This window comes from Xiphophorus hellerii, chromosome 10, assembly GCF_003331165.1.
Source record: "Xiphophorus hellerii strain 12219 chromosome 10, Xiphophorus_hellerii-4.1, whole genome shotgun sequence".
Classification (NCBI taxonomy): Eukaryota; Metazoa; Chordata; class Actinopteri; order Cyprinodontiformes; family Poeciliidae; genus Xiphophorus; species Xiphophorus hellerii.
In genome coordinates, this window is record NC_045681.1 from 25,449,564 (window position 1) to 25,464,625 (window position 15,062).

Genomic DNA, 15,062 nt, shown 5'->3' on the forward strand with positions numbered 1-15,062 from the left:
GAGGAATTACAGTTTCAAGTTTTATGATTTATTTATTCTGTTTGACATTGCAGGCGGGCTATAAATAATACATTATAAGACCGAAGCTGCGGGCGTATGAAATCTGACCGCGGGCCGTGATTGGCCCTCGGGCCGGACTTTGGACATGCCTGCCTTAAGTCATATCCCCCTTTCGCTTTCAAAAAACATGTTCTGTATGTGCTCAGGTAGTAGTTTATTTGACGCCTTTTGTAATTAATTCCCCACGCCTCTGAACAATATGTTAAATATGGTAAAATCAGGGCATTTTATAGAATATGAAGTGATTTATTATTTAGAATATGTCTAGCTTTAGCCAGGACTGATATGCTTCTACTTAATTTATTCTGTAAATATGAAGTTTCTAACTGATTTTGTCATCTATTATTACACTAAGAAACTTATTAACGTATACCCTTTCTAAAGTCACACCCTCTATCTGAACTTGAAATTGAGCTTTCCTGTAACAGTTTCCAAAAAACATTTTAATCTTGTCCAAATTTAGTGATAATTTATTATTATCAAACCATTTCTTTAATTTACTGATATCTGAGGCTACTATGGAAAAAAGTTGTTGTAAGTTTTCACCAGAGACTAGATGAAGCTTTGGAGTCTACATTTTCACCTCAAACATTTTAAAATTAATTTTTGTGACAAAGTGGTTTAATTACGTTGCTACTGCTGGTTTAATTAGGTTGCTAAAGTGCATTGTGGGATACCTTGCTGACCAATCCCCACTGTCACATACAAACCAATTGCTTCACACAATCAGTTATTGCAACATATAAAAGCTAATGAACTTATGTTGTGCAATTTAATTATTGCAAACCTAAAATAACTTGATAAATTTTGCTTAGCTGTTCATAAACTAAATAGCAAAAATACATTTTGACATTATAAGTTACATGGAAATAAAGTATTTGTTCTAGACTTTTCTATGGTAAACAATATTCATAAACTGAAGCATTACTCTCATCAGGTTTATTTTTTCTGCCTTCATCACCAAGAACAGCATTATTTTGTTAATCCACATACATAAAAAACATGATGTCATCAGAGCATATTTTATTTTTCAACACAGAAATCAATTGTACAAATGTTCAAACCTTTCCCTTCAGTTTGCAGGTTCGCTTAAGCAAAAATGGACTAATGTCTGGGCATGTCCTGAACATTAAGTTCAGGACCCTTTACAGTCCAAAATCCACACTACTTTCAAATACTTAACTTTTTGCATTGACTTAATTTAAATAGATTACGAAATCAAGCATTTTTATTAAAAACGTCACACCATACTCTATGAGATGAAATTCTGATGATGCTTGTGTTATGTAACTGTTTTATGTTCAAATTATGTTCAAATTACTATTTAAAATTATGCTTTATGCTGAACATAAGTGGATTTCATTGTATTTACATAACAGCAAGATACGCTAAAACAACTAAGTACCGCTCTAGGTAAACAATTTTATTAAATGTAAATTTGTCATTCTAAATCTAAAATGTATTTATGCAGTCACAATCAAGACATAGTAGTATAATAACACCTTCCAAATGGAACAAAGAAGTTTAATGCCAAAACAATTAGACAATGATAATATTCTTTAACATTTGAAAATAATTTCCTAGCACTACATGACAGCAGACACAACTTAAAATCATCAATAACCAGCTGTAATATTGCAGCAATCTGTTAAAGAATAGGAATTCACGACTGATATCAGGCTTTGATTATTTCAAGCAATAATTTGCAGCTATGTCTCTTTAGATAATCCATGGTGTTATCTGTTGTTGGTGTCATATATTTGTTGGCTTTTAATTCATCATCTGTAATGCTGCATGTTTCTTTTCAGCTTGCTTGAGCACTGAAAACATTGTACAATGAATTACTCAAACATAATTTACTAAAAAATGAAAAGAAAAACAGCTGTTAATGCAAGTCAGCAATCGGAACATGGTATGTACTGGTAATTTGATTCTGAACTGGTGACTGATGATTAAATCAGCATTTCCATTGTCAAAGCAAGGATGTGGCACAATTCTTTAGCCTGAAACAAACATCAAAAATGGGTTAGTCATAAATGAACAAATATTTTGACTATTGTCCAATAGTAGTCTGCATTATTCTTTACAGTTTATCATTAGCAATTTGTTTCTCAACTAAAAAAAATTCAACATGATTTAGTGTTTTATCAGTCAGTTATACAGTTTTTAATACTAGCATAATAAATTTATGCTCAGTAGTTTTAATTTTCTTCCTAAAAATATTGCCTTTACCCAGCATATCACACAAAGAAAATGACTATTATTATTGACATTTTGGGTTATAATTCAAACTACATGTGAATAACAATGTAAGAAGTGGAGTAACATATATTTATAATATATATTGTAAATGAAGAAAGCATTTAACAGAACTGCTGTGTGAATTTAATCATAACCTCACTGGTTAGAAGATCAAACTCACTAAAAGACTAAGTCACAGTCACAGTTTAATATAATATAATACAAGTAAAGTACAAAGTTATCAAGAAAATATATATCTTTAAAAAAGTCATATTCAAAAGAAGATCTAAAATAGTTTTTACCTGCTGGAGATGAATCAGGATTTTTTGGGGTTTAGCAGCATTGCCATACTGAATCTCCACTCCTGGAACTTTGCCTGCTTTCTTCAGGCGGATTGTGCGCATAGCCTGGAGTTGTGCCAGGGCAATCTGAAACACTAGGACCTGCAACAGATCAAGACAAAGATGATTAGAGAGAACAGCAGAATTGAATACTGACTGTGAGTCAGAGGTTAATCTAAAGAAAATTGAAATGGTAACATCGGTATTAGTGTGAGAAAGAGCACCAAGATGTGACATGACTAAAGCCGCTTTTCCACTAGTCCGACTGGTACAGTCTCGGTCCGCCTCAGCCAGATTCGTTTTGCGCTAGTAAATCTGGTGCGGCTCAGCCTGGCAGTTCTTAGACTTTAGTACCTACTTCAGGGGTAATACTAACAGGACCGATCAAGGTACGACTGAAAAAAACAATTGATTGACAGCTGACAACTCCAAAACAACATTTTACTGTAGTTTAGCTGTGGACAGCAGACATGCCATCCTTCAGACTGAGAGCTGCTCAGTCTGAAGGATCAGTTATGAAGGATCAGAAATTCCATGAGAGAGGTGTACGGAGCCTTGTGCCAGAAACCCATTAAAATGCTGTCTACATCATTTTAAACTGTATGATTGTGAGCGCGAGTGGGAATAAAAATAGCAATAGGTATTTTGTTCCATATAACACAGTAGGAGTGTAACAGGTAAACCTTCTATGGATGCAAACTCGACTAAAAACCCACCAGTTTAGGATTGTATTTGAAACGTAATCAATTACGGTACAAATTTATTGATGGAACCTGACTTAATGTCGTGTTTTGATTGTTGATTCTATGTTGCATTGTGTTTCTGTGTTTGATATGATGTAAAGCACTTTGAAATGCCTTGCTGCTGGAATGTGCTATACAAATAAAATTTGATTGATTGATTGATTATGAGTTTAATCACAATCAGCACCAGGAACACATGTGGTAAGTTTTGCAGCGGAATGATCAAGATTTCGCAGCTCTACTAGCAGCTCATGCTCTAAAGAAAGGCAGTAATAAAAAAGATAGAAACGGAGCAGCTGGTCAGCTTTCTGATGGGCTGCACTTTCCTGCTGACAATGAGAAACACTAGACCTATATAATATTAGCATGTGATGTGAATTTTGGATTGAAAAATAGTTCAGGCATGGCAATCGGTTTACATCTTTTGACTCCATTGAATAAATTCAAAAGGTTGCACATTAAAAAAACAATGTGCCTGAATGTAATTATATTAACATTTAAGGCAAAAATAATTAACTGATCTCTATGTTTGGGCTAGCAATAAACTTCTATAAGACAAAATTAAATATCCATGTCTATTTGAGTCCAGAACTACAACATTGAGGTCCTTTGCCGAGTGTTGCTGCAGACATCAGCAAAGAATTGAAAACAGCAGCTGCATGCTCACGACCTGCCCACAACGAGAAACAGAGCATATTAATGGAAAAGCTCACTACCTGAACCGCACCAAGGTGGACCATGATCATACTGGTTAGAGGCGAGCTAGTGGAAATGCGCCTATTGTGTTCCTGTTCTTGATTGGCCAGTAAATTCCCTTGACCTATAACCCCATAGAAAATCTGGGGGCTGTCATCAAGAGGAAGTTGACACTTCCTCTTGAAGTGAGGAAGTGTCACGCAGACGCAACAAGACCTGAAGACAGCTTTCAAAGCAATCTGGGCTTCTATGCAGCCTATGCAGCACCACAGGCTGGATTGCCTCCATGTCTTCCAGAATCCTGATATTTGTGCTTAAAAATCCATTTCTGATTGGTCTAATTGTGGTCAATCCCGTCCTGTAACTCTTACATGTCTCCCTGGTCCAAAACATTTCAATCAAAATAGCTGAATCACTTCCTCATTGTGTAGTCAGGTTCTCCAGAGTCTTGCTAATGGTCTCATTGTTTGACTCAGGTGTGTTGAAGCAGATACTCATCTAAAAGTCTCATGTAAAGTTGCAGGACCTGGAGGGGCCTGGAGACCTGGAGTTGCCCACCCTGGTTTCATGTGATGGTCTAATTTTCTGAGACACTGAATTTGGTCTATTTTATTTTACTTGTAAGCCATAATTATTAACATTTCAAAACATAAAAGGTTGAAATATTTTACACTCTGTGTAGTGAATCTCTAGAAAATGACCATTTCATTTTTTGAGATGTCTGACAAGAAATATTGCAGAATATTCTATCCTATTGAATATTCTGCAATATTCTATTGTCTTTTCTTTTTTTTTTTTACAGAATATTCTATTGTTTTTTTAGCTGCATTAGTATGTTGTGTAATGAAGCACAATAACTTTGATTTCTCTACAGACTTACAATAAAAGTAAAAAGATCAAACTTTTGCTTCTATCCAATTTTCAGTTTAGAATGTGGAATCATTACTTTTTGACAAGCTTTAGTTACACAATAATTGCACTGTAAATTTTACAGATTTTTTTTACTAAACTCAAAATAGTTCCTGTTTTTCCAGCAACAAAATGCGCATCTCTCACCTCCCTCCATTGTTTACATTTCTGTCACTGCTGATACTGTCGCATAGAAACAACGACATGACGCGTAGAGGAAAGAAAATTTAATTACAAAAGAAAATAGTAAAGCACAGTAACTCAAAGTGATTTAGATAAGTAACTGTAGTCTCACTATATCATGTTCCGTGTTTTTCCTGTGTATTTATTTCGAGTTTCTATGTTTCTGAGTTTCCATGTTGTCCTGTCTTCCCCTTGATTGTCCCCAGGTGTTTCTCGTCCCCGTAATTACCTCCTGTGTATTTAGTGTCACCTGTGTGTCTTTGTCGGGGTCTCGTCTAATGTGCTCTCAGTCCTTCGTGTTGTCCTTTCGTAAACCAGTTGCTACCGGCGTTGAGCCCTGGCTCTCCGCTCAGTCATGCTGCCTGTGTTTTTGGACTGTTTTGACTTCAGTCGTCATTAAAATCATCATTATTCATCTAACCTGGTTCCATCTGCGTCTGCCTCACCTCCTCACCACACCGTTTCATGACAGACTACTGGATTTGAAACAGCAACATGTTAGATTACTCGTTACTGAAAAAAGTGGTCCGAAGTCAGTTACTTAGTGACTCGCTACTGACATCATAGGTCGCAGTCAGCCTTTTGTTTACGCCATTGACATCGCCGTCTGTAAGTTTTCATTTAATATTCAAGAGTAGATTTTATTTAATATCTTATTTGTTAAGAATGTGTTCTTTGTTACCTTTTTTTCTAGTGATAATAAACTTAGCTATATTATTTATGTGTTACAGTTAACTCCATGTTACACGAGTACTTGGGTGACCAAGTGGAAGTAAAGAAGCTGCATCCTGACTCAAAGATTCATTCTATTGGAGTTAGGCTTACTGCTAAATTGTGCTGCTTAAGGAGAGCAGAAAAATGTGCATAGAAAAAAAAAAGCTAAAACAGATAACAATTAGTACTAATTGCAGTGAGAGCTTAAGTCATATATTTAAAAAAAAAGAACAAATACCTGAGTTTTAGGATGAAGGAAACGAACTCCTTCCTTGTTCACACTGATTAAGCAGGGGGAAGGACAGCCATGCTGGCTAACCTTCTTTGCCAAGAAGGTATTAGAGCCAAACAAAGGGAGGGTCCTCAGAGACTCTGAAATAGAAGATTCATGTAATTAGCATTATTATAGTATTCATAAAATTAACATCATGATCACACTTACAGAGAAAAGAAAAGAAAAAGAAAAGTTTCAACCCACCAATAAACTGAATTTTGGCATTTTGAGGACTGAGGGACTGCATGGCAGCTAACTGATCATAGCAGAGCAACTGGATTTCTTCAGCTTTACTGGCAAGTCCGTCTTGTAAGGGCAAGTACTCCTTTAGCTCTGGCCTTAGAAAGAAATCAACAAATCCACATATTACACACACACAGGCACACCCCCACACATAAACGCAGACACAAAACGTGCACACCCCCACACGCACACACCCACATACTACAGTCAAAATTCTTAGCCTCCTCAAGAACTGATCTTTTTATTTAGTCAAAGCACAGACCCCTGCTGTGAAATCATGTGCTTTTATTTTGTAATGCTTACAGCTGGTAATCAACCAATCAAGGTAAAACCAAGGGCTTTTACTGCTAGGTTGACACTTTTAATGCACTTTTAATGCAACTTTGCATTAAAAATGTTATTATTTATCAAATTACATTTTATGATTTAACTGGAAGGAATAAATATTTACGAAGACTCCTTCATGTTCATCACATATATTATGTCATGTTTATGACAGTGTCATGTCAATCTTTAGTTGACATGACACTGTCAAACCCTTCAAATAAAGTGTTACCAAAATGTTTAAATGAATTCACAGATTTTCTCTTCAGAGTATCTCACAACTATACTATCCTGTGCCAGGGTGAATGCTAACTTTTCTAAAATCTTCCTTAAATTGCAGTTCAGCTAAATGCCGTTAGCAGGCAGGTTCTGTTGTTGTTATAAGCTAAAGTTAGTGTAACCAAGTTGTATTTCTATTTTGTTATAATTACACAAAATATCTCGTTATTCAGCCTAGTCATTAAATAAAACCAGCACAACATTACCATATGATTTGTGGCTTGTGAAAGCATCACAAGGTTCACAATTTGTATTATGTTTTTCCTCTAAAATAGCTATAAACTGAATAGCCTTATGAGTTCACCACATGAACAGTTGTTGGACTGTAGTTCCTTTGCGAATAGGCCAAGGAAACCCATGTCAAGTTGAAAAATAAATTAACTGTTTTTGATCAAGTTTTTTTTTTTTTTTACATCAAATAAGAAGCAAATTTTGGTTTGATGGAAAGCTTTACTCAATACACTAAACTAAGTAGCAAGATCCAGTTATTAATAGTGCCCAAAGACAATTGTTCCCCAAAATTTACACTCATATTTATTACCAGTTATAATTTATTTTACTTACAGTGACAGCTGGCTCTTCAAACCCTGAGCTAAATGCTGCAGGGCTGCCAATTCAGCAATCTGTTGAACTGATGAGGTTCCACCAGCATAATGAGAAATCTTGCCATGAAGATATTCCTCTAGAAGCTAAAAACACAAAATCTTTGCAATTTGAGAATTGAGCATTCAAAAACATTTTTCATTTTCAAAAATATTGTCCTCTTACCTGCTGATAGTGAAAGTCCACAAAGAGCTCATTCCTGAAGGAAAGGGGGGTTTCCCAAAGGACTCTCCTGAATGACAAGGAGATGGAGCCATCATCCAGTAAGAAATCAAACAAGTAGTCTTCAGGATGTAGAGGGCGCACCATCCCATCTGAAGCAAAGGACCAAAGAAGTTTAATGGAGGGACAAAAGAACAAAGAGAGAAAACATTGACAAAAGGAAAAAAAGAAGTGACTTGGAGGACAGTTGGGATCCCCTGGTATCCCTTGACCACCTCCTTCCAATGCAACAAGAGAAAGTTAAACGGCTCTTAGAGGAAAAACATGCTTTTGCTAGTGATGAGTATCATGTCGGGGCCATTCTGTCTTTTCAACTGAAAATCAGACTAAATGATCTAACTCCTGTCAAAAAGACATGCATCTCAGTCCCTAGGCCACTCCACAAAGAAACAGGAATATTTGGAGGACTTGTTAAATAGGGGCTGAATCACAAAATATGCAGTCCCTTTAGGGGCTGAAGTATGACAACTGGAGTTGTCATTCTCCAGTCTGTGTGCAAAAAAAGATGGTCTGAAGCTGTTACAATTATCGAGAGATATGGGTTTACCTTTCAAAGTAAATCCATATTCAAGATATGCTGAACAATCTGAAAGAAACAAAGTGAAGGGAGACAGCTCCAGCATGGGATCAAGTATCACCGTGGGAAAGCTAATAGGCATACTGATGGCCTCTCGTGTATGCCTATTGATATGGAGAACATAACTGACTGTACACAGGATGTACTTCCTGAGGTGATGCACAGCATAACATAGTCAGTCACTGTAAAATCCAGTAGAATGAGCTATGGCTTTGCCCACTAATGATTAATACTCTCACTAAGAAGGCAGGTTAGGAAGTCAGTTCAGTGGTAAATAATTCTCAAAGAGGCCCAAGAAGAGGATGCTGTGATAAGGGAGGTGCTCCAGTATGTGAAATCCAAACAATGGCATAAGGGTGGAAAACAGCTCAACAACACTAGGGAGCACTAGGGAGAGAGACACAAACTGCACATGGGAGCTGATGGAATGCTGTAGAGAAAAACAACCAACCAAGAACAACTGCTCTTGCCTCAAAAGTTCCACAAGTTGGTCTAGCTGCATCAAGAGGTGGACCACCTGGGTGTGGAGAGAGTGAATCTCATAAGAGGTTTTATTGACCCCATATGACCAGAGATGTGGAGCACACACTCAGGTGTGTAGCTGCTTGAAAAACAAATGTCCTAACCAGTGATGTCAGTAACGCTTTACTTAGTAATGCTACTGACGTTGGATCACTTTTTTAGTAATCTAAACGAGTAACGAGAAATCTAATGCGTTGCAATTTCAAATCCAGTAGTCAAACTACAGTTACTTATCGAAATCACTTTGCGTTACTGTGTGTTACTATTTTCTCTTGTAATTTAATTTTATTTCTTGGGGAGTGATCGCCGTTTCTATGCGACAGTTAACACCGACAGAAACATACTGTACATAAACAATGGAGGGAAGAGGGAGATGGGCATTTTGTTGCTGATAAAACAGGAACTATTGTGAGTTTCGCTCACCAAGTCAGATTATTATAAGCAGCTTTGGGCTTGTTTTTTTTTTTTTTGTTTGTTTGTTTGTTTTTTCTAAAGTCGCTTGCAGATTTAATGAGTAGCGGGTTGCGGTTTTAGCCTTGCAAATAAGCAGACATAAAATCCAGAATTTGTCTGACATCCAGTTAGTTTTAGTCAGGCTCTCCCTGTCTATCATTTCCCGAATGATCCGTCCCGCTGTGTCTTTGTTAATGTCCATTACCTGTGAATTACGTCAAGCTTCGCTTTGCGCTCCAGAAAACTGCAAACATCCAGACTAACATGAACAGCGCAATAAAGGTGAAAACAGCCACGAATGAACGAGTCTGTAAAGTTGTGCAACTAAACGGCACTATAATTATTAATATTAAGATAAGTGTCACAAATCTGTGCAGCGGCAGGAGGAGCGCAGTGTGCGGCGCACTGACACCAAACGCAGGGCCGTAACGCACAACCTGGATGACGGGGCGGGAGGAGGGGAGGTCTAAAATCCTATTTATTGTTTTCCAGACAATACTGGAACATACAAAAACATGCACAAATTACTAAAGTTTTTCTTGTACTGTTGTAACCATGAAACAATCTCCCCTTCAGTTCAATCATATAAGTGGAGACACATTGTTGATGTTACCATTATAAAATAACTTGCAATTAAGTATTGGCAAAAATCAATGCAATTTTCACAGGTGGTGGAGCGTTGTTGTTAGCAGCTGCTGAAAGTAATTAAAAAAGTTACTTTTAATGTAACTTAATTACTTTCCAAATCGAGTAATCAGTAATCTAGCTAAGTTACTTTTTATAGGAGTAATCAGTAATCCGATTAAAGTTACTTTTTCAAAGTAACTATGCCATCACTGGTCCTAACAGGCTGACCAGATCACCTCTAATTAACATCCTCATCAAATACTTGTTATTTTACACACACATTTCCCTGAACTCCAATTCCTATACTTCAGTCTCTAATGGCTGAAACATGAGTGCTTTAAGATGTGTATATATTCTAGTGTCTTCAAATGAACTCATTCATAACATCCAAATCCGTAGTACTGTATCTTGTACCACATTCTTTCCAATAGACCTTTAATATCAAACATTGAATATATAAGACATTAGACTACTATGCTGACATAGTGTACTCAATATTAACAATTTACTAAATAACAATCTCTAAGGACTTCAGCAATCTTGGTTTTACTTTCACTCTGGACATAAACAAAATAATCTGTAAGCCTTAACTTAAATAATTAAACTGAGCACTTTTTTACAGTTAGTTTGCACTGAATCACAAACTTCTGCAAGTTTGGGGGAAACCAATCTGTTCCACAGTTTAACCTGGAGGCATCCCTTCAAGATAATACACAGGGCAAATCTGACCAATCTCTACTGTCCTCCGGTCAGACACTGAGAAGGGCAAATTAACCCACAAGCGTGCTTAACCAAGAGCAGCGTGAAAAAAACTCTTTTTAACGTAAAAAACTGTTTATAAATTACATTATGACTCTTTCTCTAACATTCTCACAGCTTAACTAAATTTTGGGGCACATTTCTGAGTATTTGGTTGACCACTAACTTGACCTAATTTGACAAAGTGGAAGAGGGGGAAAATGGGGGGTGGGGAGGGGAGTAAGGGGCGCTCGTGCTGACCCCCACAAAATTCCAAATGTTACCCATATCAGAGACCACCACTGATCGTACCCAATTGATGTTCAGCCTTCTCTGCAGAAGAAAGAATTAAGATGTTTGTATTTCATTGTCTGCAAGGCTCCAAATATTTTACTCTATGTGTTACTCTATGTGTAATGAATCTACTTATGAGTTTTATTTTCTGAAATGAGTGACAAAAATATTTAACTTTTAACAATATTAAAATGTTCTGATCTGTACTTGTGGAGGGCAACACAGCAAGAAATGTGCTGTGGGTATCAAACACTGTCCTCATATTCATTTGAGTAACTGAATGAAAAGTAATGAGAACCATTTTGAAATCATTTACAGAACATTACTTTTTTAGAAGGACAAACAGGGAAAACAATTAGACCAAGAAACAATACTACTGCATGAGTAAAACACTACACTATACTAAGAAGTTTAACATCTGGCAAATAGTAGTAGTTTACTAGGGTTACAGATGGACCTTGTCAAACCAGTTGAATACTCAGTGTCTTTAGTCCATAGTTTACCACTAGTAAAGGATGTCACTGTGCTTGTATCTACTGTTTGTACAGTCAAGTACAGTCAACAGTTACCTTGAAATCTTGTGGCGATGAGGGAAAACTCCTTGACCTCTGTAAACTCTACGATTTCCATGTTTTCGCACAACTCTGTCACAACATCTAATGTCACCTAGATAAAGATATAGAATGGCATACATATATATATATATATATATATACAGTATATGTGTGTGTGTGTGTATATATATATATATATAATGTTTTGGTTTTAAAGACCAATCATACACTGAAGCTGCGAATCTTGACAGGAAACTCTACTCCTCCTGGCAACTGGATAGGAATGCGTTGAGAAGTTTTGCCAGTCTAAGAGACAAGATAATTAAAATCTTAATAGTAGCTTCAAATGGTAAAATTGAGAAATCCAACAAAAAGAAGCATTTTTTTTGTAGACAGAAAATCTACTTGTCTAAATGTGTAACTTACTAGAACGGCCTCCATCTCAACATGTGAGGGAATGCTTCGTCGACCACCAAAATTGATCGAATGCTGGAGGTTATCCAGACACACAAATGCCAGCTCTGATGTAAGTACAAGTAAAAAAACATGAAAAAGCACACAAAAAATTCAAGATACACTTAAAATACATTTTTCTCTTCTCTACCTTGGTATGGGTGTTCGTTGTCCTGACAGATCTCTTGCAGGTGCTGCATGACAAAGGGATGGAGAATCGCAGAGCAAGGGAAGAAGCCAGTAATGAGGCTAAGCAGCCGCCAACCAAAGGTACAGCTTGATCTGTAGAGGTGGCACCATGAATAAGTGTGTGCAAAGAGGATGATATCATCTGTTTAACAATGAGAGCAGTGGGTTTCAATAATTTGCTTGAATTTTCTTTTCACCCTTTGTCAGATTTCTGTAAAAAAAAGATTTATTGTAAAAAAAGAATAACTTTTTGTATTATGCATTTATTTTCCTAACTTTGCTGTGGGTAGATGCAGCAGTATGCTTGTAGGCCCTGAGCGAACCACACAAGTGCCTGAATGTAATTGGCTGCGGAGCTGGGTGTCAGTATATGTAGGGCGCCCCTCATCTTTCATGTTTTATTTGTAGTAGTATTCTCCTTTAATAAGCTTGAGGACATATAAGACTTTCCTTAAAAATTTTACATGTTATCAAACATGTTAAGTTATAACTATGTTGAACTTTGGGTTCTACAGTCTCTTGATTATTTGAATTTATGGTTCACGCTATGTCTTTATTTCAATTATGCTTATGTTATGAGAATTGTGTGTAATATAGGCTTATCTACTGTACGTTGCAGCTTTAAAGAGCAACTGGTGTTAGATAAACAATGTCTCAAATCTCACAGTAGATTGAGAAACTAATTAATTAATTAATTAATTATTACACTTCTGTTTTTCATTATAAAAGATGTTTGAACTCAGAAGCAAGAGATGACATTCTGATGGAGCAATTCTGAAATTGTTTTAAATTATTACATTCCTGGTAGACCTAACTGAGAGCTTTTCATCCTAACAGTGCATAGATAAAGAGCATCTTTAGTCAGAGGCTTCTTCAGATTCAATGTAGTACAGACCACTGCAGGAGAGTTTTCCTGCCACCGCCATCTTCAATAACTCTTTGAAGAATCAAAATGAATGGTTTACAACATTTAATTTTCCTTTGGGATTAATAAAGTATTTTTGAATTTGAATTTAATTAAAGTATTTTTTTTCCCCATAAGATAGGTTTTTACTTCCTCCTTGCAGTGCACCCCACAAGCTTTTTATCCTGAGTGCTGTCCCGGTGGGGTTGCATTGACCCCGCATACGTTTTTGAGTTGTTGTTTTTTTTTTTGTGGTTTTGGGAACTAAGGGGCTGATGCAACACCCCCATCGTTTCCCCGTTGTCTGACCATGACATCTGCCATGCTCTTGCTGAGCTTTGAGCTTGGACTGCAGGAGGGTTCACAATACAATTCAATCTCGAATGAGTGTGAAATACTCACCTGGTGGGGTTGTTGGTTGTTTGTTTGATGACCTGGCAGTAGATTTCATCTCTAAGAATTTCCTTTTCCTTCCCTAACTGAACAAACAAATTGATTTTAAAGTAATACGAAAGGAACATTTGTCAACATCAACGTCAAACTTTGAAAATATTCCCTAACCAGCAAGATATGAGTGAGGCAATCTGCTTGAGTAGTGTTCTTCTGTGTTGTGATCTCCCCCATAAACTGCACCAGGGCTGTAAATAAAGATAACCATGTAACTTTCTTTAGGATCCAAAACAGTAACATATGTTTCAATAAAATAGAATTTGTAAACTCACTTATGAAGCACTCAACAGCCAAATCATTGATTTCAGAGTCATTGAACAGAATGAGTGACTCCTGGATGGGGACCTTGATAAAAATAAAATACAGTTAGATCTTAATTTTAAAACTTTAAACATACTTCATTACTTTCCACTCAACCATGAAAGAAACATTTAAAAATACTTTTTAGAATCTTTTCTAATGGAATCTGTTGACTTCTGTGACTTGGTAGCACCTGGTTCAACCAAATAATTCATGTTGCACACAGGAAATTATTTCTTCAAAGACATACAGTATTCTTACTGACTTAGGGGCATAAGATTACATTTATCTTGATCTGCAATGGTAGAGCACTAAAAAAAATTTGTTTTCACAAATTACCTGACACAAAGTTACAAAAATTGTTTTTACAAGTTTAAATGCTTTCTGGTACTCTTCAATATGGTTATTCGTATTTCTCAGAATAACCAGGGAAATATTAAGATGATCCCTCTGACTTTATTCAGCTCTGCTAACACTTATCCTCACCTTCAGAGGGTAAGTTATGTCACCCAACCACGGTCCAGCTATTATGCCATACAAATCAATGAAAATTGATTTGTATAGGTCAAAATAGCAGTTTGGACGGTTTCCATAAGACTCAACAGTCAAAGCATTTATTTCAGAATTATTGTAGATTCTGAAATCTACAATATCAGAACCATTGCAGTGATTCTGAAATTATTGTATATGGTCAGCCTATACAACCTATACAGCTGACCATACAGCACCATTCAACATGGTCTGTTGTTTGAAGGACAGAAAAATGTCACAGCTTGTGCTACGTTTGCCACCAGGTTAGTATGATGCCACATTTGGGTTTTACCCTGCCTGTCCAATGAGAGTCCAATGGGCTTTGGGAACACGTGCACCAAACCACACCGACAACGCCACTCAGAGGAAACAAGGCATCAGCTTTAAAAATTTGTTAGCTGTCTGTGACATCTGCAGTGCTCAGGAAGAGCGCAGCAACAATATTAGTAAATTGTCAATCAGGACTGCTTTATTTGTTGTTTTTTGCTGCCTTACTTTGTGCTTGATTCTACTCTATCTCTGTCAAGGTGGTTTGTTATTACCAAGTTCTGCCTGCTATTTGGAAAATACTTTGAAATATGGATTAAGCATGATGTAGCTCAACCATCTCACCATTTATGGTGTATGTCCCAGTCTAC

The 15,062-nt window shown here is 36.6% G+C and overlaps 1 protein-coding gene across 1 annotated transcript in view; it reads right to left on the minus strand.

Moving 5' to 3' along the window:
• Positions 1 to 1,063: 1,063 nt before the first annotated feature.
• myo15b (myosin XVB) overlaps positions 1,064 to 15,062 on the minus strand; it is an 89,838-nt gene continuing 75,839 nt past the window's right edge. Inside the window, exons 50-62 of the mRNA XM_032573826.1 lie at positions 13,866 to 13,938; positions 13,705 to 13,781; positions 13,546 to 13,622; positions 12,202 to 12,332; positions 12,024 to 12,118; positions 11,826 to 11,903; positions 11,613 to 11,709; positions 7,776 to 7,924; positions 7,572 to 7,696; positions 6,366 to 6,499; positions 6,126 to 6,259; positions 2,604 to 2,744; positions 1,064 to 2,063 (exon numbers count right to left, since the gene is read on the minus strand). Coding sequence (XP_032429717.1) covers positions 2,013 to 2,063; positions 2,604 to 2,744; positions 6,126 to 6,259; positions 6,366 to 6,499; positions 7,572 to 7,696; positions 7,776 to 7,924; positions 11,613 to 11,709; positions 11,826 to 11,903; positions 12,024 to 12,118; positions 12,202 to 12,332; positions 13,546 to 13,622; positions 13,705 to 13,781; positions 13,866 to 13,938 — 1,362 coding nt within the window. The 3' untranslated portion in view covers positions 1,064 to 2,012. The remainder of the gene's footprint in view (positions 2,064 to 2,603; positions 2,745 to 6,125; positions 6,260 to 6,365; positions 6,500 to 7,571; positions 7,697 to 7,775; positions 7,925 to 11,612; positions 11,710 to 11,825; positions 11,904 to 12,023; positions 12,119 to 12,201; positions 12,333 to 13,545; positions 13,623 to 13,704; positions 13,782 to 13,865; positions 13,939 to 15,062) is intronic.